Source organism: Patagioenas fasciata, chromosome 8 (assembly GCF_037038585.1).
Source record: "Patagioenas fasciata isolate bPatFas1 chromosome 8, bPatFas1.hap1, whole genome shotgun sequence".
Taxonomy (NCBI): Eukaryota; Metazoa; Chordata; class Aves; order Columbiformes; family Columbidae; genus Patagioenas; species Patagioenas fasciata.
This window is the reverse complement of record NC_092527.1, coordinates 7808083-7834048: the sequence shown is the minus strand read 5'-3', so window position 1 is coordinate 7834048 and position 25966 is coordinate 7808083. Positions and strand designations below refer to the sequence as shown.

The 25966-nt window shown below is 44.7% G+C and overlaps 1 protein-coding gene across 3 annotated transcripts in view; it reads right to left on the bottom strand.

Moving 5' to 3' along the window:
* SGPL1 (sphingosine-1-phosphate lyase 1) overlaps window positions 1–17790 on the bottom strand; it is a 30796-nt gene extending 13006 nt beyond the window's left edge. For 2 of the 3 annotated variants that reach the window (XM_071811616.1, XM_071811617.1), the window contains exons 1-6: window positions 17669–17790; window positions 9003–9168; window positions 7079–7146; window positions 5393–5540; window positions 3593–3741; window positions 1969–2097 (exon numbers count right to left, since the gene is read on the bottom strand). In XM_071811616.1, coding sequence (XP_071667717.1) covers window positions 1969–2097; window positions 3593–3741; window positions 5393–5540; window positions 7079–7146; window positions 9003–9168; window positions 17669–17671 — 663 coding nt within the window. In that variant the 5' untranslated portion in view covers window positions 17672–17790. The remainder of the gene's footprint in view (window positions 1–1968; window positions 2098–3592; window positions 3742–5392; window positions 5541–7078; window positions 7147–9002; window positions 9169–17668) is intronic. The other variant, XM_065843507.2, reaches the window with a different exon arrangement.
* Between the last annotated feature and the right edge of the window lie 8176 nt (window positions 17791–25966).

Genomic DNA, 25966 nt, shown 5'->3' with positions numbered 1-25966 from the left:
TCTGAAGTGTTAATTCTGTTTGGGGAGAAGAAACTAAGAGAAGCCTTTGATCCCAACTACTTCAAGGGTATGTGACCTCCATACATCCACCCACATCTCTCCATCAATGATTAGCAGCTCTGGATACTTCAGGCAGGAAGGGCAATGTGGGAGGAAGACAAGAAGTCCACCGAAGAGACTCCTTTGGACAAGATAACTACAAGGATGCAATTAATCGTCTGTTTCCAGCAAATCAACTTTTCAACCCTCCCTCTCACTCTGCAAATTTGCCCATTCAACCTGCTAGAATGTAACCCCACGGCAGGCTGCACACTTCCCTGGTTGCTTCTGCTGCAATCTCAGCTGTGGCTTCACAGCGTGATCCTCAGAAGGGAGAGGAAGAAGAAAGCAGCAGGGGGAAAAGCGGGATTCCCCTGTCAGCTGTGATCACCACCCCATTGTTTTGGAACAGTTTTTTACTCATTCTGAACCTTTCCTCTTAAGCAATTTCACCTTTACATTTGAGTGGAAGAGCACACGGGGCCAAGGTTGACACTTTTACACATGCTTCATGTAGCAAAAACTGAATGCAGGCATTACAGACTTCAGCAAACAAAGTCCTCCAAGAATACAATGTTTGCCACAGAGCTATCTGACTGTTGTATCGATTGACATCCTAACTGTTGATAAAGATGAGTTTCAATAGCTTTAAACACAGCCTCTTCCCTGCCCCAGGGATAATCCCATCAGTGTTCTCAGCACTGCAAACCGGCAAGGAGGTGAGGGGAGGGGAAATGCTTGTTATAAGCAAAGGGTCATGCTCCTTCTGAAAACCTGAAGGTGGGACAGGGAATAAAGTCCCAGGGGTGCTCCTGTTATCAAAGACAATAATGTCTTACATTCCCAGACACTGCACGGCCAAGTTGCATCTTCAGCTGGAGTTTGGTCCCAACGACACCTACTACTATAAGGCTAAGCCAGTCCTTAGACAGACAAGACTCCAACTGTCAGATTCAGCCCATTCAAGGCCAGTTCTGCCCACAAGCTCTAGTGTCACCACTGCCTTCCCATACTGACCCTCAACCGTTTCTGGCCTTCTCCCTCCCTCGCATATTTGCAGACTGCAACCACTTCACACTCAGGCTCTGAAATATCTTATCTGCATTCTTCTCACAAATGAAACTGCTTCTTCGCGAGTTATTAAGCAGCCTGTTTGTATCCCAGTTGCACCTGACCTCACTGTCCCACGCACCATGTAAACAGGGAAAGAATTTGGCCAAAGGAATCCAGGATCCCTACCAAAAAGGTAAAGTGAGAGAGGGGAACGTAAGAAACCATAGCTTATTTTTATAACAATAATTCACCATACAAGCTCACGTCTTTTACTCCCGGACCAGCGCTGAAAGCATCAGATTCAGAACACACATTTGGTCTTTCACTGGGAACACTATCGAGGCTTTAAAACTGGTTTCTACCCTGGCACACTGGAAGGCCATGTAAGTGTGGGAAGACACCTTTCCAGCTGGACAGATGACAACACATGCCGTGCCTGCTCCATCACCGAGACTTGGAGCTGCCTGTCGGAGACCAGCCAGCCAGCTGGCCTTCTCCTCCATCTTCATGTTCTGGCAGGCTCACACGTTCCAGTTCAGAGATTAAAACTGAGGGAGAGCTACTCAGAGTGACCCTGTTCTGTTCGTCATCCCCCACTGACAACCACATTACGCAAATCCCCTTTTCCAGCTGCCATCAAGCCTGTATCATTTAAGAGTACGAAAAAAAACCAAACCTCTTGTCTGGAGAAGTACTTCCCTGATTTAAACGATCTCTCATAAAGCAATTAACAACTGTCCACCATACAGTCATGCTGGCACAGCATATACCACAATGAGTTTGACCTCTGCTGGAGAGCACAAGGTGCATTTGCCCCTAAATCCAAGTCAGATACATCCAAAACGTTCATGGGACGCTTGAAGACAAGCTACTTACAGCACCACAAGAGTTGGGGCCTCCATTGAAGAGTGTGCAGGCAACCCTCACCACCTCTGCTTCCATCTTCCTCAAACCAGGGAATATATCTGGATGGAGAGGATTACTCCAGGCAAACTCTTCATACACCTTTGGAAAACAAAGACAGAAAGTTAGCCTGACAGATGAAGTACTGGGTTATCAGTGCAGATTTGGGAAGCCACTGTAATACACTGTATAAGCAAATTAGCTGTGTTTAGCCGTAAAAATCCTGCAGATCTCCTTGGACTTAATTCCTGCTGCAAGTAAACACCACAAGCTGGGAAGCTACAGCTGAGGGCGATAAAAAAACCAAGTTTATTTGTTTTTCTAGGGCATTCTGGCCTCTGGAGTGATTCTATAACATCGCAATATTTCTTGTTGGGAAGACAGGTTGAACTGTCTGGCTATTTTTTAAAAAGAACACAATGCGCACCCTATGATTGCTTGACACGAAGTAGGTCAAAAAGCTCACTTTGCACAACTAGTTTTGAAGTTGACTATTAAAGGGGAATTCTGAGGCAGCTAGAAAAGCACAGCTGCCCACCCACACCGCAACAAAAGTGGCCCTGGAAACCAGTATTTCATGCTTGCTCTGCAACTGCGGGGTCACAGGATACAGGTGGAACAGGCCAGTTCTGACCTCCTGCAGCTGAGATCAAAAAGCAACTGCAGGGCCGCTAAAAGAAATACAGCAGAAAAAAGAGTGAATAATCAGCACAAACAGAGGGAATGTTTCCACAACACTCGATCCAAGCTGAGGCCCCTCTAGAAAGGCTGCTCTGACCTTTATGTTTCCCCAGAAGTGGCAAAGAAAAAGTCGATGCGCAGGAGAAAACGGCAATAGCAAGCACCAAACAGAGCTCATTACAGCTGTTATAAAAGCAGTTCCCAGGAGCAAGAAGGCTGGACTTTCCTTTCTACCAGAAAACCTCTGGAACTAGATATATTTGAAAACAGACATTTGGGCTGTTGAGGTTATTTTCCAACCTTCTCAAAGGGAAAAGTTCCTGAGTAGGTAAACAGATCTAACAAATACACCACTGAAGCATGCCAACGCTCCATTGTTGTAAGATCTGGATTGCCAAAAAACATTTTCCAAACTTCTTTTTTGCTTAACCCAGGAGGAATTCAGTTTTGCTCAGTGAGGGTGTTCCAGTCTGAGGACCCACGGCCGGCCCCACGGCAGCAGGACAGCCAAGGCTGCTTCCACTCTGACCTGCAGCAAAGACACAGGTCAGGGGGGCTTGCTGAACCTGACCTATGGCAATTTTATGCCTCCCACCATTCCCCGAATTAGAACATCAGTGCCAGTTTCCAGCTTCTTATTTTCTTATTCAAAACACCTTATCTGATTGGATCCTGATTACATGGTTCTTTTCACAGCAACAGTCACTTGGCCAGTCTTACACCGCCCAAAAGCTTTGCGAATAATTCCACTTACATTTACCCCAGGGTCTGTCTTCATAGTTGGGCAGTCTTAGCTTCAAAGATTCCCTATTTATTTTGAAAGATGTGGGAGCAGTGTTGCGGGGTTTCTGGTCACCCTGAAGATGCTAAGAGTATCTGCAAAGATGCAAAAATCTAACTTTTGCTTGCACTTTACCTGCACTAGCAGACGGGTGAGTTTCTCTTCACCACTGTACACCGTTCCAGAGACTTTCCCATCCTGCCAACGTACGTCTCCTGAAAAAGGAAGAAGAGCACACTCCTTGCAGAAAGCATGTAGAGTGCAAAGCTGTCCCCTCACCAGTTCTGCAAAAGAGAATTCAGCTCTTGAGATGTCACTGATGAGGAACAAGTATGATTTTTGTGTGACGCTAAACCTGTGGCATCATGTATCCCATGAACTTAGCAAACTGCAAGTGATGGCAACTCAAGAGTCAGCACATAAACAACATCTAGCAGCAGCAAGCAGCTATATTAATGTGTAATCTACTTAATCCCCACTCAGTCTCCCCCAACTGCTGTCCACCTGTATTGCTAAAATTAACAGCCAGTTTCAAAGAGCACCCATCACCACTGCAAGGTGAGAAGAGATGGAAAGGCCAAGCTTGTATTGCTAAAACCTACAGTGCCAGGTGCCTCAATTAAATTCCACCTAAAACAATATGCTGCTGAAGCTTTAGAAATGAGACCGGGTAGATGGAACCGCAGCAGCAGCACACCCTGTTGAACAGTGTTTCAACCCACTGTCCAACACGATGGTACTTAAGCACGTAACAAACACCCCAGCAACGTATTTCCACTTGTTTGGTTATCGGCTTTCCTTCAGAAAACTCACTAGTATCAGCTTCACAAGCATATATAAGCTGAACATAGTCACAATCCAACCCTCATTTCCAATAAATTTTTAATATGAGTGAGAAGAAAGGGGCCATAAGAAAAAAGGAAAGAACCCAATGAAGGAAGGAAATAATCATTTGAGGGAAAACAAAGACAGAAGCTACATAAGCAATACATAAAAGCAGAAAAGAAGGAAGTTGTTACAGGATACTCGATTGCAAAACTGTTTGCTTCTGAATTTGGAGTAGGCACACTGTTCCAGCAGAAAATTCAAGGCACTGCTTAAATTTGGGGCAGCCATATTTTTTCCTCTGCACAGCAAGTCACCCGCTTTGCTCATTGGGAGGAACAAGTGCACAAACCCAGGTGGAGATACTTGCATGAGTGAGGCAACTCAAATTAAGTATCAGACAGTGTTTAGGTGGACTCAAGCCAGGAGAAGAACATCATGACTCTTCCTCCCTTAAGTGGTATTTTCAAGGTGCAAACCATTATGACTTCAGTTCAGAGAGAGAGTCTTGGTAACTCCTTAAAAATCCTGTTTGCAAGTTGTTGGGTGGGTTGTTGTTTGTTTGATTGATATTGGTTGGGTTTGTATTAGTTTGGGTTTTGTTTGTTTAGGGGATTGTCTTGGAGGAGCCTTTATTTGTTTCCCTTTGTTGTTTTTCAGGGTCTTTTTGTTGGGGTTTTTCCTTGTAGGTTTCGTTTGTTCGTTTTTGTTTGTGTTGTTTATTATGAGTATTCCTTGGGGCTTCACAGAAAACACATTTCTGGTAACAGTCCAACATTAAGGCAACTGCTCAGAAATGTAACCAAAACTGCATTCAAATCATTTCCTCGATACTTCTCCTCAGCTCTGCCATCACCAGTTTAGAACTCTTGGGGCAAGGAACAGAATTTCAATGTAAATACCCAAACACAGCATTAGAAGCCATGAATACTGATCTCAGTGACTTCCAGGCGGAAAACAGACAAAAATCTGCAAGCAAAGAACATCAAGGAAGAAATATTTAAGATGAAACCATGAGCACAAGCCATTAGATCTCATTTAAGAGGGCAGTTTCATGTTAGGCCTGTGAAGCAGACCTACCTTTGCTGCAGCACAGACTCACATTCATACCTTTTGAGCTGTACTCTTTCATCTTCTCTAGTACTTCAGGCTGGCTCATGCCTTGTTCCGGCAGCGCTTTGATATAATCCTTTTCATCTTTCAGGAAGGATAAACTGGAAGTGACATCATTCAAGGCTTCATCAATCTTCTTTTGAATCTAAAAAGAAAGGAAAACCATATCAACACTGGCACTGGCCAAATTATAAATAATTGTTGAGTGCATGCAATATTGAACTCACTGGCTCCATCCACACTATTGACCAGAATAGACAGGAACTGCTTCAGCTCCATGACCAAAAATCCACAGCAGAGTGCACAGCCACACACTTCAGCTCCTCCTTCCTACCAACCTCTCCCTCCAAACACAAGCTGCCCAGAGGAGCAAACTGGCACACGTCAGTCTCTAAATCACACTGGGAACTGCCAGCATACACAGTTTATAAACCCATGAAAACAGAACAGAGAAATCTCCACTACAGACACAGGTAGGCAATCTCTTGCTTCCTACCCACACCTTACACTCAGGAGGCCCAGACTTCTCACAACACATTCCAAAGTAGAGACTTGACTTCCAGGCAGCCCAGGTGTTGGGCTATCATCAGTTCTAAAGACTTTTGGACATTGGAACGCCTCAAAGTCAAGGCCTCCTGCAAGCAACTGATAGGTTATCAGGTATCAGCCTACCAAAGAGCAGAAAGAGCACACAGATAGGGCCCACTAGGAATCCTATGGCATGGGAGAGTTTAATAGTGCCAGCCCGAAGAAGGTCAAGTCAGCACAAAACAGGGGTTGTATACAAGAGGCCCAGAAAGTGCCTTTTTCTAACAGGCAGACAAAAAAAAAAGATATAAGCAGAAGAGAACAAATCATTAATTCAACTGCTCAAGGGCTACTCAAGCCAGAAGATGAAAGCTGGAGGACTTAACATGACAGGTGGGATGTGTGTCCCTTCCAAAGGGCTGGAGGAGAAACTTGAGAATCGCTTCTGTGTCCACAGCAAAAGGAAAAAGTTCCTCTTTGCTACTTTCATTTGATAAAATCACCTATAACAGACCTGGTGCCCCAAATCAACATGTAAATCTGCCGACACATCGAGCAGCAAGAAAGGCAATCATCAAGTGTGACAGCATCATTTGCTAGGCAAAATGAACCAAACTTGGCATTTCTTGATTGTTAAGTTGGTAACATGCTAAAACATGCTGACATTTGTAGTTTCAAGTCGTTATGCCAAAAAAGAAATCTCCCAAACACTAAACTTGCCTTATTTTAATGATTGCACAAACTTCTGATATAATTGTGCTATAATACTAACTGTTGTTAATAGGTATCTGACCTCTAAACTAATCACAGTCAGTCATCTGATAAGAAAATTATCCTTCCATGTTGCACAGCAAGCACCTGGCTATCTCACACTTGCTCAAGAATAAGATATTGTTTCCAAAGAACAACTCAAGTTCAACGAGGTGGAACCCCATTTCACAAGAGCAATACTATGACAAGAATACTAGGTAGGAATTATATCTTTAATTAAACCAAGTGGCAGCAGAAGAGCTTCCAGGTGTATATTCTTGGATCACTATGACCACAGTAACATGACAGCAAAGCTGCACAGAAGAGTGAGGTGTCTGAGAGAGTGTTACGGAGGCTGAAACAAGGACCTGGGGTAATAGTAAGAAAAGTTGTTCAAATACTTACTATAGCCCCGACAAATGGCATTTTTCTCAGTAGTTTAAAGAACTGTTTTTTAGTTCGTGATGTTAAACCTGGAAGATAAAAAGTCAGCAATTAACCGAAGATGACTAAAAAAAAAAAAACAACTGAAAAAGACTGAGCACAACACTTCTGATCCAGCCCGTGACAAAGACTCAGTATTTCTGGATCCAGGCTAAAATGACGCAGTGACCACAGATACATGATGAGACAGATGAGCATATCAAAGAGAAACATGCAAAAGTGACCATGACATCTGGCCTGCAAAACAGTAGCCATCTACGGGAATCAATAATTTGACTTGTTTTCTTACTTATAAGGGAATTTGCACTCCCATGTTGAATTTCACAGAAGAACTTTAGGGTTTGCTAAAGGTTAAGGTCTCCAGTAAAAAGGAAAATACTTTTTGAAATGATTTTCTGCATCTTCGAACCAGAATAGTGCTGCAACACAAAAACACTCAGCAACGTGAACCAGGCTCCCAGGTCAAAGCAGGAAACAGCAGTTCAGCCCTAACGTGACCAGGATTCACCCAGTCAGCGCCTGCGCACCCGCCATAGGAAACGCATGATGCAACGGGAGGTGACTCGGGGCATGGACAGAGGGCAGAGCAGAAATTCCACCGCAGTCCAAACGCTGAAATGGGAGAAGCCACGAATGATAAACACTGGAAAACTCCCAGGGTAGCTCTAAAGGCAGGAATGAAAGCAGGATGACACAGATGCTTTATAATCACCAAAAATGCCTTTCGAGTCCCACAGGCATTTCAGCTGAGCAGCAGCAGTTAAAGGACACACCAACAAACAACTAAAACTTTAAAAATCAATCATTTCAGGACTTTGCAATTTTATCTCTATTCCGCCTCAATACTTCATATATCTTTTGAAAAGCTACAGAGGGACAGTGAATGCAGTTTGGCACATTCTGTAGCAAACACTTGTTAACACTCTGACAATAATATTTCTGTTGCCCATTGCACTGTTTAACTAAGGATTTCCACAGCGAGAGAATACTGAAAACTCTTGAAATGAAATGACAATCAGATCTCACAACAGTCAGTCAATACTAACAGCACAAATACCAGTAGGGAAGCTAACATAACCCCGTCCTGAGCAAGAGCTTCACACGTCTTCCTTCCACGGACATTTTCATTGTTCTGCTACTCTCACTTGTAAAAAGAACAAAAGGCTGGTTGGGGAACAAAGACGCACAGAAGCAAACACCAAGCTAAAAACTCGTCTGTTTTGAAGAAACCACCACTGGAGTGTAACCCTAAAGCGAACTGTAAAGCACCATGTTCCCCTCTGAGGGCAAGGTAGTCATCTCTGACCATCACACGTGTTCATCAAACGAGATCTCACTGAAGAGCTATCGAGATCAGAAACTGCACAAAACGGGAAGATGCCTCAGGTGATTCACACAACACCACATGCAATTCTATTGAACATCCTGAAGATGAAACATACCTCCAGCACTGAATCTAAACCACATCTCCTCCCCCAGCAGGAAGGGAAACAATCAAGACCAAGAGTTATCCAGACACCCTGCACCAGTGACTAAGTTCACAAGAACGCAGCTCTCAGATAAATTCTCCCGGGTTTTGAGCAAGCAGAGTGTTGCAATAAGTAAATGGTTTAGCCAAAAGCAAAAGGGAGATGAGAGGAAGTGAAGGAGATGCGGGCGCATTCCAGGCTGGCCTACTGCACCCTGGGAAGGAATGGGGGTGTCTAAATGGTGAGAGACCTTGACCCTCATTTGGGAGAGGGTTTTGTTAATACTAGTCAACAGCAGAAAGTCTGTTTTAATAAGTGTTCAGTCTTGTTTCGTCCTCTTTCCTTCCGCTACTCAACAGCTCTGTCCTCCCTCCCTTCCCCCAGCCATAGGAAAGCCCCCAATTTCAAGCACTTACTCTCAGACTGGAAGAGGAAGCCGTGCAGCCACACGCCTACAAGCGTTGAAGAAAACGTCAATGCAACCAGCTGCCAGGGTTCAAGTCCATCGCACTGAGCATTCACAAAGCTCGTTGCTTTCTCCCAATACATCTGGAAGATTTCCTTGTAGGGAATGATTGCATCCTGTGCAAAGGAAAACGGGAATGACCTTGAGAAAAGTTCAAATGCACACAAATAGAGCATCCAAGAGTCTATGAGTCTACTGTCTGTTAAATAGGTGTTTTTCAGCACACAGACCCCACGCTTTCCTTAATTCCTGCAAACAGAACAGGCAGGAGACAGTAATGACAATTTGTAGTGAAGAGGCACTGATAAAATACATATTTCAAGAGATTTCAAACACAGAGAGAAAGACCAAGAGCAGAGGAGAAGGATGCGCAATCTTCACAGTCCCAAAGCTCTTCACCAGATCTTACCATGGCCCCACAGAAATGTCTTCATTTCAATATTTTTACCAAGGTATTATCAGGTGGCAAGTGAAGATTGAACAACTACAACCCATCAGAGAGGAGCCACCACTCATCAGGTACCACTAAAACAGGTTTATTAAGTACCTAGAGCTGGATCTTTAAAGCAGATGTTAAGTAACTCAGCAACTCCCGAAGTTTAAGATCTAATTAGTATGTTCCATATGAAGGGAGGAAGTAAGAGACAAACACTACTGCTGCCAAAAAACAAAACGAAGCACACCAAACCGTGATGCAGCAACAATTACAATGGCAAACTAGCAATTAATATCGGAACAGAGCCCAAGTACCTCATCAATAGCTTCAAAGCACACTCTTCAAGAGTCTCAGAACAACAGGGTGGGGGAAAATTGATGTACACAAGGGGAAAAGGCTGTTTCCCCCAAAAGAGAGGTCTGCAGTACAACTCCCTGGAAAAAGGGCTGTGGAGATAAAAATAATCCAGATAACCACACCTGGTTTGGGTAACCAAAAAGCAGCATTTGGAGGTTTTGCTGCACTTTACAGACAAAAGCTTGTGCTTTTTGCTACTCGTTTGTTTTTTTTTTTTTAAAAAAAAAAGCTCTTCAGCTGCCAACAGAGCACTTTTCCCACCCTTTCTGCCGTTTCAACCCATCACCAAGCCCAGCTTGCCCCAGGTTTACTGGAAAGCTTTCTTGGGGGCAGTGTCCCATGCTACAGAGCTTCGCCCACCAAAAAACACTAAAGTACACGGGGCCTTTCAAAAGGTTTGTTAATAAACCTTGGAAAGAATGCATCCTGATACCTCTGCTGTCATACCCTTAGTGGGCTTAGAGCAGCTTGCAAAGATGGATATAAATAAACCACGGAGTTAAAAGCTGCTCAAGCTTCCCTTCTCAGCACCCTTTACAGATCTCACCTCTGGGTCAAGGCAACAACAGAAGCAACATTTAAGATATATATATTTTAGGTCACCTTTAGGGGTAACATGTCATTCCATTACAACTGGAAAGGCTATGGACAGCCTAAAATAAAAAGGCCAAGTTCTTCCAAATAATCAACGGAGGACAGCAGGATTCTTTACAAAAATAACACTAATGGATATTCACTACTTTGTAAAAGCAGTAAAACGCATATAATGCAACAGAGTTTAAAAATATTTAAGCAACTCAAACATAAAGCTAAAAGAGTCCAGGAAAACAGCAGCACCCGCTAATATCACCCAAACCCCAGCAGGGGCCGAAGGATGCGGACTGAACACACAAAGCCAGGACTCCTCACAAGGAGCAGCGCTCCACTGTGAGACATCAAATTCGCACTCATCCATTGGCAAAAAGGAGATTTAAAACCATACCAGCTACTGCAGCCTTGAAAACAAGCGAGTCACATAAACCACAGCACTTAGGCAATGTCCTAGCTGATGTCCTCCAATCCGGCCACCACAAAGCCTGGAATTTACCCTAGAATTTAAGGGAAGAGCTACATTTTTCAACTAACCAGAGGTGATACTTCAGTTTCACTGAGTCTGCACAGCCTTCTCAGAAAACCCTCTGGAAAGGCGTGTGACTTTGGCTTACTGCCTAGGAGCTAATGCATCCAGCTTTGGAGCTGCACCTGAAGGATGGAAACAGAGCCACCTACATGTTGGTGTCTCAATAGCTGTTCTCAACTGATGGCAAAAAAATGTTTCGGGATCAAATATAAAGCGGGATGTGCTTTTTCTGTCCCCCCGAAGATGGAGGATACTGTAAGCTACAAGCCCAAAATCAAAGCAGAACACGAACTTTTAGACAGTGGTCATTTAAGTAAGTAGCCAAATTAAAATAAGTCTGGCAAGAGACTGATCTTGCTCTCAGGGAAAGCTCTGGGCAGAAGACTCAAGCCAACTGTAGATTTTGTGGTCAAATCACACACTCCCCATTGAAAAAGAGGAAAAAAATAAATCAGTCAGTTTTTCTAGACACAACAAATAGCAGTAGCAAAACTTGCACCCAATGGCAGAACTAAGCAAACCCTCAGAAAAGCCCTTCTGCCCTCTCTTTTCCAAGAGCCTGCTCTGTAAATTCAGACTCCGAACTGCAGGTGATCCGAAGCAAAGCGCAGCCAGGGTGTCTGCGGGGTGTGACACTGCAGTAACCCCAGCCGCTCCTGCACAAAGGTGTCTGCTCAGCCATATTATTATCTCAGCAAAAAAAAGGCTCAGGTGCACAGTAAAGACATTGCAGCTTGGCTCACCTTTCCATTACTGCACAAGACAAAATATTTTACCTTAAGTTTAGCCCAAGCTAGAAGCACGCACACCAGCACTGATACATGGGAACTCAAGGTTATGGCTCAAGTTTTGAACTTAAATAAGAGAAGATTTCTTTTATGACGTTCATTCTAAGCCATTGAAGAATTTCTTTCACTTTCTCACTTTAACAAACAACCTGAAATGACTCCGCAAAGAATACAGCTTGACAAGGTAAAGTCCTCTGTATTCCTCACTTTCTCCTACTTCAGTCATTTCATACTTACAAGAGTTTGAAAGAGATTGATCAATTTAGGAGGATATTAAAAAGAAGGATTAATAAAAATGTAAGAATTGGCATGGAAGCTGACTTAGCAATGAAATACCATTCCTCAGCTCCCTGGCTAATCAAGCACTCAGTGTTTCTAAACCCTCCCTTTGCCCCAAAGGACCCAGCAAGATAGGAAAGACCTCTGCTTTCCCAATTACTAATTCAATCCCAGAAAAACCAGAGGGCATTTAGCAGGTCCCATTCAAACATACTCTCTTTATTCCACCCAACGAGGTGTGATTACAGTCTCACAGCTGCAGTCCTACACCGCTTCCTTGTTTTCCAGGGAGGAGGCAGGTTGCAATACATCTGTTGCCTACATTCAAACAAGCCCTTTGAATCCCTTCCCTGAAGCCCTGAAGGAACTGCTCAAAACAAAGGAAAAACCAGGGATTTTTCTTATCTAATCAACTTCAGCCGTAAGAAAAGTTCATCAAACGCAGTAAGACAGGATGCATTTGGCAGGATTAAAGCATCCACTCGCTCCTGCTATTACCGCTTCCCCAGCTGGACTACAGCCTGATTTTAAGCCTATCTACGGGACAGAATTTCATGTAAGAAAATAACCTGCTTCTTTGTGAACACATAAAAAAATAATAATTAAAAAAGGTTTCCCTTCCATTATAGGAGAGTAGATAAGCTGGTTTTATTTCCTTAAAAGAATCTTCCCCCCCACAAAAGCTTCACAAGACAGGAGTATTTTCAAAGCAGTCTAAAAGCCCGACTTATGAGCCTGCTAAAAAGCATGGGGGGAAAAATCTCCACTGGAGGATTTGTTTTTAACTCTCAAAGCATTAAGACAGACGCAGGTATCAGATAAAATACTAATTGCTATCATTAGGACTTGCAGTGTTCATTTGTACCAATATTAACGCACCCAGCAACCCAAGCAGTTTACATATTGAATTTTTAGCTCCACAGATTAGGAATACATCTTTAGTACTTTATTTCTAAAAGCCATTAGCTAGCTGAGCCAGTTCCAGTGATAGCACTTACGCCACTACAAAAGAGGACAAATTAACTGCAGTAATGCTGTTCTGCCCCAGATGATAAAAAAGAGGGGGGGGAAAACATGCCCAAGCTAACGAGAGCACACAGCGCAGTTTTGCCAGAACAGCATTTCCTCAGCTGCGTGTTTTAGAACTAAACTAAGCCTTAAAAATTAAAAAGAGAGAAGGAAAAACAGAAAGGCAATAAAGTGGAGGACCTCACACTTCTGTTACAAGTGCCCCCTGTTTCTGACACTGTAAAGGGGAAGCACTGTTAAAGTTTACCTGTGCAAAGAGAAAAAAAAACAAGTTTTATCAGCAAAATCTGCTTTACCCAGGAGAGTATTTAAAGTGGGCCACAGAATAGAACTGGTTTTTAAAGGCAAGTTTATTTTGAGCAGAAGCATGCATCTTAGGCTCACTGTAAGAGCAGAAACTGCAAAAATCAAACCACATCTTCAGTTTCCACCTGAATCCACAAGTTTTCCCAAACCAGGGGCCCTCTGACCCCCTTTCCCGTGTCCAAACCTTCACGTTTGCATTTTCCATTTGTCTTTTCTCACTTGGACAAAGCTGAAGCTGACGAACGAGGCGCCGTGTCACCCAACTCGGCACGCAGTCAATCAAGGCAGAGGGAGATTGCACAGCACCTGACAGGTCAACTCTGATTAGGCTAATGCACGGCATACAGGTATTGCCACCCTAATTAAGGTCTGTGCTCCTACGCAACAAGTTTGTTTTTTTTCCAGAGAAGGCTTCCCGACTGAAAATAAACCGCAGAAAAGCAGCAACAATGCGGCAGCTTTGTTTATTTATTCTGTTTCTAAGAAGGAGGAAGGCTTCAATTAGCCATGCCTCAGTTAACACCTTGTTGCCAGCGCAGGCTCTGGCTGCAAAAGACACGTCTGACCAGCGCAACTACAACCAGCGTAACTGGCCTGGCCGCAGGTAAATCCTGGACTTGCAGCCTTCAGCCCATCAGTTTCCTACCAGAGAGCCGGGATGGGAATTGAGCAATGCCAGCTCCGCCTCCGAGGGTGCTACAGTTGCAGTGTTTTGAGTCCCGCCCCAGCAATGAGGCAGCTCCTCTGGCCCTCCCTGCCACCCCCAGTGTGACAAACAGCTTGACATAAGCACTATGTAAGAGAATATTTGTTAATTGTCTCCTAATTATAGCTGGAGGTTTGGATTCACGTGCTGCCCTCCTCACCAAAGGATGTGGGCATACAGAGATACCAGGCACAGGAGTCTCTCAGAAATCAAGAATCATGAACCTTCAGATGGACAGGCTGAACTACATGAAAGAAAAACACATCCAGGCCATGCTCATGTCACCACAGCTCCCTGGTACCACCAGCTTCTTTTGCGTCGTGTTTATTTCCACCACAGCCATACTGAAATCTTACTTTTTCCAGAGTGACAGCAATTATTTTTCGCCTCTGCAAAATGACCGTATACACACTATTCCACCAGCACTCAGAGTTCAAGGGGAGTGCCTAGACTAGGACTAATTATAGCTTCAGCACGAAAACAAACAAGGCAGCAACTCGGAGTAAGGCCAGCAGCATCCCAGCTTCCACTGTAGAGAAGGAGCATGAAACAACCAAAACAAGATAGAAAAGGGCTGACTTGAGGCTCAAAAAAATGTGTAACTTTATGAGAGCCCAAAGGACTTACAAAATTAGATGCAATTTCAAATTTCTTTTAACCCAAAACACAGATGTTGCTACCTATTCTTCACTGTGCTCACTACAACAAACCAGTTTATAGAAGCAAAGTCTTGGCACATACGAGGTAGCACAGATGTCGAAGTCTCACAAGAGCCAGGATTCACTCAACAGATGCCTTACATGAACCCATCACGGATCAGCTGGTGGGTCACCAGCTCCAAGAAGGTGCAGTTCCTGCACGGAAACCTCCTCTCTTGGCATACCAAATAATTAGGATAAAAGAAGCACTCAGTTCCCTGTGTGCTGGGACTCACCCAGACTCATTGTTTCACTCCTCCACTCAGCGTACTCCCAGATGTAGATCACACAGTCCTTTCTATACACCTTCTGCAGGGCAAAACTAGTTATTTATTTGAAACATTTTGCGAGTAGCTCAGTGCCATGCAGAGGTACACGCAGCATTAAAAGATAAACTCTTGACGGGAGCTGTCTGCAAGCAGACGACAGCGTGGCAATTGTTCTGGGGACAAGCACTGGCAAACAAAGACAGCACCAAAACCTGGCACAGCTTCCTAGCAGGGTTATGCAAGCCTCTGACAAAACCTCTACTATCAGCACAAACTGAATGTCACTATTATTCGTTAAGGGCCCTGTTCTTGGGCAACTCTGACCACAGTGCAGGATCCTCAAGGGCCATCTTATCAACACCAATGTGCAAAAACCTGTCAGACACTGCGATACCTCGTCACACACCTTCCAGAAATGTGGCCCAGATGGATCTTGATGAGCTCAGAGGGCAAAGGAACTGGAAATGCTCAGAAAACAAGGGCTTCCAAATGACTTTTACCTGCAAATTTCTAAGAAACACAAATTGTTCCTTAAAATAAAAAAAGAATAATTTATCACAGTCACCACAGCCCAGTGCAAAGAGACCAACACACCTGCTACTACAGCATCCATCGATGAAATCCAAATCTCAGTTACACATCGCACACTAAGGACAGCACTAAAATCCACTTCAAAGTCCCTATCGCTACACTAACCAGTAAAAAGGCCACAGCCGTTTATCCAATGCACAAAGAGATTTCGGTAGCAAATAATCCAGAAAGCAGGCCTGCTGATACTTGAAAGGAAAAGCCTTTGACCACCTGGGATGCGGGGAATGAGAGCGACAGTTCTAGGTCAAAAATGCGTCACTCCAAATCAGGGCTTCCAAAACAACGCTCACCGCATACTGGGGTCTGTGGTGGGTGACGGCTGGTGCGAGAGGAGATCAGATTGAAGCGACGTCTTTTTATCGCCAGAATTGCGCGTTTGGCAGAAGAGACCAGCAGTATCTCAAAATCCTTACTCATGGAAATGAGCTGTACCAAAAATACCTTTTGCCAAGAGAATCAGAGCGAGGTTTTGATCACTGCCGCACCAGTCAAACCACATGCATGCAATAAATGCTGTGATTAAGTTTATCTTAACACTACCAAACAGTGGAAATATGCACTGGAGAAATCAAAGGCAAGGAGTATAGTGTCATCTCAGCAGACCCTCCCCTGCTCATGTTAGCAATTCATCTGTAACTTTTAAGGGCAGCGATATGGCAGAAAACTCTTAGTAGCCTAGAAGTGTGCAGTACTTGGGAGAAGTGAGATTCTTCTTCATCTAGGTAAGAAAATTTCCAATGGTTCGCAATCCCTTCCCCATGGGAAGGATCACAGAGTAAAAACCACAATATAGGAAAAACACTATGACTCATTTTTTCCTCCAGAGAAAGCTCCAGCCCCCACATATACAACCAACTTAGCATTCCAGAAGCCCCAAACCCAATAGCTACTGTCTAGACTAACAAATGAAACAGCAAACCTGCACAACTCCTCCAGACGCTGTAAGTAGCACTTTTCTCCCCAAAACCTTAGCACGGAGAGACTAAAGCAAGAACAGCCTGACCACACAGCACGCTTCCAGCAACCCCAGGCCAGTCTAGACCACACGGTGCACAAGGTATGCAATATATTTACTCTGTTCCAAAACAGCTAACTTTTGGCAACCGAAACACAAGCGGTACAAACTCTCAGTGCTTTCCCAGGGTACCTGTGCTGACAGGCATGCCATGGGCTCTGCTTTTGTCACCCATACAGAGGCGGTGACATGCTGGCTGGGCTCAGCTCCACGCCAGAGTGGGAAGAGGAAGCGGCACTTGAGCGTTTGGGCACCGACAGCCGCTCCCTGCGAGCAAGTGGGAAAAGGCAGCCAGCCAGAGATGATGCTCTTTCATCTACCATCCAGTGGCAGCCACGATTTCAAAGTAGCTTCCTGCAGGGATTAAAAAATAAAATAAAATAAAAAAGACAGCATCCCATCCGAGTTTGAGGACTCAACACAGAACGCCCTGGGTTGGAAGGGACCCACGAGGATCATCGAGTCCGACACATCTTTGGTTGTGACAAGTATAGAATGAGAGGAGGGAAGTTTAAACACTATTTACCTGATTAATGCCTTAATCACGCTACACGACTTCTCTAAACTCACAAACTGCTCTACTCCAGCTTGGTTTTCAGCCTTAATTTGCCCAGATCTATATAAAATCAGATTAGTAACAGAGTGATAAGACAGAGTTATGGCATGCTGAACTATCTTCATATATAATATGTGAAAAATTCGGTAGCACCCCATCTTGACCTCGTTAAGCAGGGGCCTCGCCCGGCCGCCGGCGAAGGGGGTCGGGACGGGGCTGGGGGGGTCCGGCGGGAAGGGTCCCTTCCCGCCGGACCACCCCCCCGTCCCGACCCCCCTCGCCGGCGGCCGGGCGAGGCCAGGAGCCCCCTGAGAAGCGACCGAGAGCCCCCGGCCCACACCCGTCCCCCACCGGACAAGGCCCCGGCCGGGCCGCCTCAGGGCCCGGGACAGCGCAGGCCGCACCGGGCCACCTTCCTCCCTCCTTCCTCCGTGTGCCGCCCGACCCCACACAACACCCCGCTCACCATCGCTGCTGCTGTTTCCTCCTCCCTCGTCCTCCTCGCAGGGGGGGCTCCGTGGCCGAGCTCTCCCCGCCCCGGTACCGAGATTGCCCGGGCGCCTCCCCTCGCACTCCCGCCCCGCTTCCCTCCCGGCAGAGCCCCCTGCTGGTTGCGGCGCCACGAAGAGGCCTAAACACACACCCCCCCACCATGAGGCCTAATTTAGAGCTTTTTGCCCTCAATTTTAAAGCCACAAGAATCAGCGCTGCGGCTCGGGATAACGCTGGCTTTTGGTTAAAAGCCTAAAAGAAAAAAAGCGGTTTATAAGCTCCCCCTGTTGACACCCCAGGTCCAATGAGCTGCTTCCTCACACCACCACAGCCAGGGAAAACCCCTGATAATGGCATTTTAAGGGATTAAACAAGCAAGCGGTTCTCAGAGCCTGCCTCCTAATTAATTAGCTGCAAAGGTCCATCAATATCAGCATGCTTTGAGTATGAACATACTCTAAATATAAATATATGCCTCCTTCAATTCAGATGTGGAAATCCAGTAAGTGGGTCTTGATACAGAAATAGGGTGAGAAAAGAGAATTATTTGTGATAGTTAGAAAAGACTTGTGTTTATGGTCTTCACAAACTCATATTGACAAGTCATAAAGCTGCAGTCCCTAAAAAATGAGTGAGCCTGACAATTTCCTATGGAAAATATGAAGACTTAGACATTAACATGAAGACTGTTTTGCAAAGCTGAAGTTAAGCATTAATGTCAAATCGAAACATGCAAATTCAGGAGTCAGGTTTCCCAAAAGTACAAGATTGCTTACAGTTTGTTGGGATTTTTTAAACGTAAAGATTGTAGAGGTGCTTGTCTTCTGATTACGCAGCCTAACATTCAGATTATCAAGGTTTCTCTGCAGCCATGAGAACCAGAAGCTTACCTTTTCAAATGTGTCATGTGAGATTCTTAACATTAAATCCAGGCTTTTAGACCTTAAAGAAAACATGAAATACTGTCAGGGACACAAGGACAGCCCCTCGTTTTCCCTTGCCTTAAAAACTCCGCGTTAACGCACTGACACCCTCATGCGTGCCACAGGTTTGGTTGGCACAAGAGCAGCCGAAGCCCTTGAAATGTGTTATTCGGGGCATCCATTTCCTCTTAAACTCATATCGCTGGTTTTATGATACATTTGTTAGATGCACAGTGTTCCTGCCTCCTTTTTTTTTTTTTTTTGAAGAATGTTCTGTGCAGAACACAACACAGGAGTTACCAGTCAATATCACAATTAACTCTTTTGGGTGGATAGGGGAACCCCATGAGACAGAAGCCTGGTGCAACACAACAAGTAGAACAGCGTTTGGGTCCAGCCGCCTGCAAGCACGGCAATTTTTAGGCATCCAGGGCAAACACCCAAAGGGCAGTGCCACAAAGAAAGGCAGACATTTTGAAGGAGTAGTTCCATGCACAGCAACAGCAGAGCAGCCTGACTTTGGGTCGGGTTGTACTTTGAGGGCAAACACACAAGTGAATGCTTCCATTGGCACTGGTGTGAGCTGCACAAATAGCACAGTAGCATTTGGCTCATTTCCAGCCCCAAAATTAACGCGTGGAGCAGGTCAGGGCATCACAGGGTGCTGCCTCTGCCACGGCCTGGTGCTTTACTCTGAGCAACTGCTCCCTCCTTGGAGATGACACCAGGGGCAAGTGCCCATCTTCACCTGGACCTACACCGGAGGTTTTGGGGAGCAGAGACTGAAGCCCACACTCAAGCCAGTTATTGAATAATCATTGACACCCTTGCCAGAGATCAAAACCTGCAGTTATTTGTTGTCCCTTGTGTTGGAGATACACCTGTTGTTGCAAGCTTCCAAACCTACTAAGACATTGGGTTCATGAAAACTAAAACCGAAGACTTCTGGTTAGTCACTCCAGAATATATCTTGGTTTTAAAATCTATAAATCTGTACATTCTCTTGCACAGACCCTGGTGTGGCTTTTTAAGTGATCGCATTTAACCTCCCCTCCTGTGTTTTCATAATGTTTTGAGATGGGTGTACAAGTACCAGCTCTTGGCATTTGTAGTTAGTACAAATATTTAACTCTGTGCTCCATTACAAGTGATAACTGTTTTCATCAGCTGTCGCTGTGCCATCCAAGCTGTCTCCTCACAGAAGATGGCATCTTACATAAGTCACCAGGCAGTACTTCTATCTGAAGAAAACTGCCCTCCAGGGAGTGTTTTTAGAAGTATTCCTAGACGTCTGATGTTCTTTTTAGCAGAAAAGGGAACAAACAGATCTGTTGCTAACCCACGATCAGTCTCAAAAAGTAGGTCTTCTTCCTGTGCGTTTGCCAAGCGAGAAAGCATCTATTCGAGATGACCCCAGAAGGGCTGTGTTTTGTGATTGAAACAACCTTTGCAATAAGCAGTGAGGCCCTCAAACTTGCTGAAAAATGATGCTATTTGTAAAATAACCTTAAAAAAAACCACATATATGTCTGTGTAACATCTTGCTCTCAAGAGAGTGAGAGGAAATCTTGTTTGTCCCTTTGAACATAAAACTACACCTCTTAGGATGCATCATTGCAAGCCTTGCCAATCTATACATACACCTTCACACAATGCCAGGAAATCAAGGGTTTGCTTTGTTTAATCTGACTAAAAGCACAGGTAGGGAAGAAAACTATCTCACTATAAATACATGGGTGGGGGAGGAAGAGGAGCTGTTTGGGTGAAAGGACAATGGTGGCATGAGTACAAATGGATGCAAATTTAGGCTGAGAACTGCAAGGGGTTTTAAAGCCATGAGAGAGCCAAGGTCCTGCAGCAGCCTTTCCATTAGAGCAATAATAACTGACAAGGCTCAAAAGCCAGAGCTGCTGCTCCAAAGCACATTAGAGGACCACAGCTCCTTCAGAGCTTTACACCTGAGTTTAAGAACCTGTTTTGGAAGTGGGAGACTTACTCCATGGCAATTAGGTTTCCCGTATTCATTATAAACCAGGGTTTCCATGTTTTTTTTCTCTGGTCCATCACACAGCTTCTCCAAAGTCCAGGCAGAAATGCCTTTTGCCGCTATTCAGATGACAATAAGATGAAAGCACCTTGGGCTTTGCAGCCTCCCAGTGATGCCAAGAGGACTTCTCCACGGAGTCACACAGTCTGGCCACCTCCACTCTGCCAAGCAAGGTTCCTGCCAGCATTGGCCATGCTAAAACAGAGCCCTTGCACTCTCCTTTAAAGGCTGTCTCAAAAAAGGGGATGGAGAAAGAATGCTCCTCTCTGCCAACAGGGCTGTGTGTGGCTATTACAGGTTGCATATTTGTAAGAGAAAAATATGCCCTTGAGAACAATCCAGCAGGACTAATCGCCCAAAGGGCTGATGAAAAAGCAAAGTCTGAAGGCAGTCGAGTATGAAAAAAGGAGTGTTTTTTCCTCTTTCCACCAAGTAATGAAAAGCGGGGATTATCATAACTTTCTGAATGGGACAAATTCCTCTTCCCTTGGCCTCAATGCTCCCTGCTCACTCCCACAAGTGAGCAGCAACCAGCTGGCCCAGGGAACAGAAGGAGCTGCGATGAAGCAGCAGGAGACAGAACTTCTCAGTTAAGGTCTCAGCAGCACCCCGGCTTCAACAAGCACGGATGAGACAGCTGCAAAAAGTGGGGAGGAAAAAGCACGTTTCAGTATTTTTGGTGAGGATTTTAGATGGATACTATATTCTTGATGTAGTTTGAGGTACTAACAGCTCCACTTATTCAACCCCACTTGGCTTAGATTTGGCAGTCCTGAAGAGGAGGAATGAGCTAACCTTTAAAAGTCAGGGAGAAGTAACACAATTTAATGTAGATTTAAGGTTTTGATCTACATTTGATCAGAAGGCTTCTTTTAGAGACTAAATTACTTCCTCTGATTCCACGGGACTTACCATCATCCAGATTTGGCATTTACAAGCAGTTTAATGTTGCCTACCTAAACGAATCACCAATGCCACATTAAGAAACAAATCAATAGCCAAGCCATTAGCAAACCTCCAGCTGTAATTCTCAGACATAAAGGAAGGTGCAATAAGCCTACAAGAAACATCGCTCTCCACTTCAGCAACAGGCAGGAGCTACAACCTCTGCTCCAGCCAGCCATGGCTTGTAGAGGCTTGAGCTGGAATAGAAATAACCCACTGACAGTTTTCACTTGCCTATTTGGAGGATATGAAAGGCTCAAGGAGAAGTTACCATCCAAACTGGCTTCTACCGTCCGCTCACCTGACTAATTAAAGAACAGGCAATATCACACCAAGTACCCACTAAAGTGTTCATAACTAGAATCATAGAATCATTCCAGTTGGAAAAGACCCTCAGGATCATGGAGTGCAGCCATAACCTAACTCTGGCACTAAACCATGTCCCTAAGAACCTCATCTAAACACCTTTTAAACCCCTCCAGGGATGGTGACTCCACCACTGCCCTGGGCAGCCTGTTCCAATGCCTCACAATGCTTTCCAGGAAGAATTTTTTCCTAATATCCAATCTAAGCCTCCCCTGATGCAACTGGAGGCCATTTCCTCTTGTCCTATCACTTGCTACTTGGGAGAAGAGACCAACACCCTCCATGCTCCAACCTCCTTTCAGGCTGTTGTAGACAGCAATAAGATTTCCCCTCAGCTCCTCTTCTCCAGGCTGAACAGCCCCAGGTCCCTCAACCACTTCTCATCACACTTGTGCTCCAGGTCCCTCACCAGCTTTGTCACCTCCTCTGCACTCTCTCTAGTACCAGTTGTCCTTCTCATGATGAAGGACCCCAGCTAGTACAGAGCAGATGCAGTCTTTAAGCAATTAATCAGCTGAGCAGGTAATCTCAAAAACCTGGGTGATATAGTTAACTGAATCGTTTTAAGAAAAGCACCTGACCACTACTAAGGAACAGAAAGTAGATGTGGCAAAACTAAGTAAATTCACTGTTACCCACAAGTGATTTGTGAAAAAATCAAGACTCTCATTTCCATCCAAACATCCATGATGTTAACAGAGCCCAAATCACACTCCTCCTGTCATTTAGTCTGATTTGTTAGTGTGGTTCTGTGCAAACCTTGGGAGCAGAGGACAAGAGATTTGATGGTAAAGAGGAATATTTCCCTTCTCCCACTCCATGGCTCACATGTGTGAACCCAACCAAGTGCCTGCTGGAGCACAGTCCATCACGCAGGACCCCAATTCACACACACGTTGAGCAGCTTTTACAAACAAACAATCACGATTTTGCAAAGATGGAGCGGGACATATTTCAGCACAGCATGCTCTGAGCCGACTGCTCACATCCATATTACACAGGGCACTTGTAGCTCCGCTGGGAGGTGCTGTTATGAGGACAACCCAGATTTAAGCTGTTTACAACCCCAAATTGCCTCGGGGAAAACTGCATCAGTGCCTTGTAGGATTTGTTTGTCATGTTGCATGAGACAGAGGTTCAATGCATTGCAGAGACTTAGCCAGGTACAGTACATCCAGCAAACTACTGCATTAAAAGAAGTGTGGTTATATAGATCTTTGCCAACAGGAAGCTTTCTTCTCCCAGCTTACTCTTGAAGACCTAAAGAGGCAAGTCTTGTCTAGAGCAGATGCTCTAAGCCTCAGCTCAAAGTACAGCACAAGCTTAATCAGAATTTATGGTGCATAAAATTAAACACATGAATACACCTTTGAGGGATGAGGACTAGACGAAAACTCATACCAGAGGAACAGACTTTTAAAAAGCAATATAAAACTAAATGAGCTCTAAGGGCCCTCACAATGAAAGCCTAACATGGGTTTACATAAAAAACCCATTATGTCTGATTAACCTAGGATTTACCTGTTGATTTGTCTGATTTATAACTAAACAGATCAAAACCAGCAGCTATTTGCTACACTAGCAAAATTCTTTCCTGTAATCTTCAGTGATGCAACCTTATATTGTGCACATATGGGCTCAGTTCCTGACACAGCTGTACAATATTCCTGTTTGGCAGGCAGCATAGGTTCTCATCTTATAGATAATTACACTGGAATTGGTGGAATTAAAAGGAATCCCGTGTCTTTTCTTGTTTCCAAGTTGCTCAGGACAGAAGCTCCTCAAAGTGCTGAAATATGAGCACATGGAAACAAATATTTGTGTTATGCCTTCTGTGTATGTATTAAGAAAGAAATACAAAGCTCTGGTTTTGTATAAACTCTGAAGGAATTACTTGGCTTAATGACTACAGTCCAAGATTGAGAAATGGCAAATCAAAGAGCAGCAGCTCTCTAGAAGAAAAACAGGGAAAAACAAATGAGGGGAATATTTTTCCCCTTTCCTGTCCAGTTTTAAATGTAGCTCCACAAAAGAAATTTGCCCTTCCAAAACAAAGAGCAAAGCCTATTGAGTGCAGAGCCATGAGCCTCAGACACCATCTGCCACAAGCTGAGAACAGGAAACCTTCAGCTCCTTGAACAATCCAAGATGCTGAGGAGCAAAGTTGCAGCGTCTACTTTTTCAACCAACCTAAGGGTTTCTTGCAAACACTGATCCCAGTGCTCCCAAACAAGACATTTCTGACGCTGTCTATGGCAAGAACACTTCAGGTTTTCCTTTCCAGGGACTGTCATGTGTCACTTGGAAGGTGTCATCTCATTGCAGTGCTCCAGACACATCCTGGTGTCACCTGCTGGTCCTCCCCAACCTGTCACCTCTAGTGCTCCAGTCTTTGTTCTTGTTCCCATCCTGGTTTCTTCCTTTCTCATCCCTCTGATCCCTATAGGTCTGACAATTGCCCTGCTCAAGCCACATGCTGCTTCTTTCCAAAGGTGCTGGATATATTAAAGACCACTGGCAGAAAAGGACAAGATGGACCAAACATCAGCGTCAGCACTGTGTGTCCTAATGCATTTCCATGCGTGTGATTTGTGCGACTCTTTCCAGTGCTATACCCCTGAACAGCTCAGAGAATCATGGTGTCACATCCTGGTTTGATTACAGAGCAGAAGTTACATGCAAAGGTGCATCTGGCGAGGTTTGGGTTTGGGTAGGATCCTGCCCTGTCAGCTGGCTTGTAACAGCTGGTGCTCATGCAAGCACTTTGTTTCACCTTCCCGAGCACCAGGACCCAGCCCAGCTTGGAGAAATTCCATAAATGACCGCATCTTGCTGCCATCCACGCAGCATTCTAGCATCGACCCAGAAAAATAGGTGGTTTATTATATAAACACAAGGTGATGTTCCTGAGAGTTGCAAAATAAACCAGACAAACCCAAGAAGATGACAATTGCCAACGTAATGGTAGTAGTTTTACCGTTGGACTGAATTAGCCCAATACATATTAAAATACTTGGATATAAACTTCTTACTATTCCCTTGATAGAGTATTGATAAATTCAATGCAGGTTGTTACCAGACTATTAGACCACAACTGAGGCAGCCTCTAACACCTTCCCCATTGTTGGAATTCAGAGAAAATCCTGCTTACCCAGCACTAGGTAGAGGCATCACTCCCTGTCAGAGGCACCTTTCCAGCCACATTTACTGCAACAAGTACCTCATCATCCTGGCTTCAGAATGGCTGTAGTAATATTTGCAGTTTAACCTTGCTCTTTCAGTCTCACAACTGATTCCTCACTGATTTCTTCAGAGCTTCTCCTCAGTGGAAAAACCTTTTAGCTTCACTCTGTGGAGGAAAGGGAGAAGGAAGCAATAAGCTCTCCCTTCAACATGAAAACCCCAGCGCTTTGCAAGGCAAGCTAGCAGAAATGAAAAGCCATGCTCTTTACCAAACTGGGCCAAAACTCTCTCAAATATTATGCCAAAGGATTTCCGTATTTGTTTCTTTGCCCTCGCGTACTGACACCAAATATATTCAGTAACATGGAAATACAACATAGACTATTCCATATGGCGCAGCAATTTGAGCTTCAGCATGATGAAACCCCTGTGAAAGGTGCTTGCAACTGCCCCATGTTCAAGACAATAAACCATATTTTGGACAACTGTGTTCTATTGTCACATGCTTGTGCTCACATGTATAGTTTATTATCTCCAAGCCTCACAAGGGACCTGTTCCTATAGCACAGCCACATCTGCAACCACCACTCCATTTGGTACACAGACATGTAACAGCACTTACAGCCCCCTTCCAACATCTAACGATAGCAAACTGTTCTCAACAGCCCCATGGTGGGAAATCAGCCTGAGAAACCTGCATGCTTGTTCCTTGCTATCTGTGTGGGACCGAAACCACAGCCAGGATTTGTCCCACTTCACTGAAGTGCCCATTATCTGCAGCTATCTATCGAGAAGGTTCAGCAGCAGC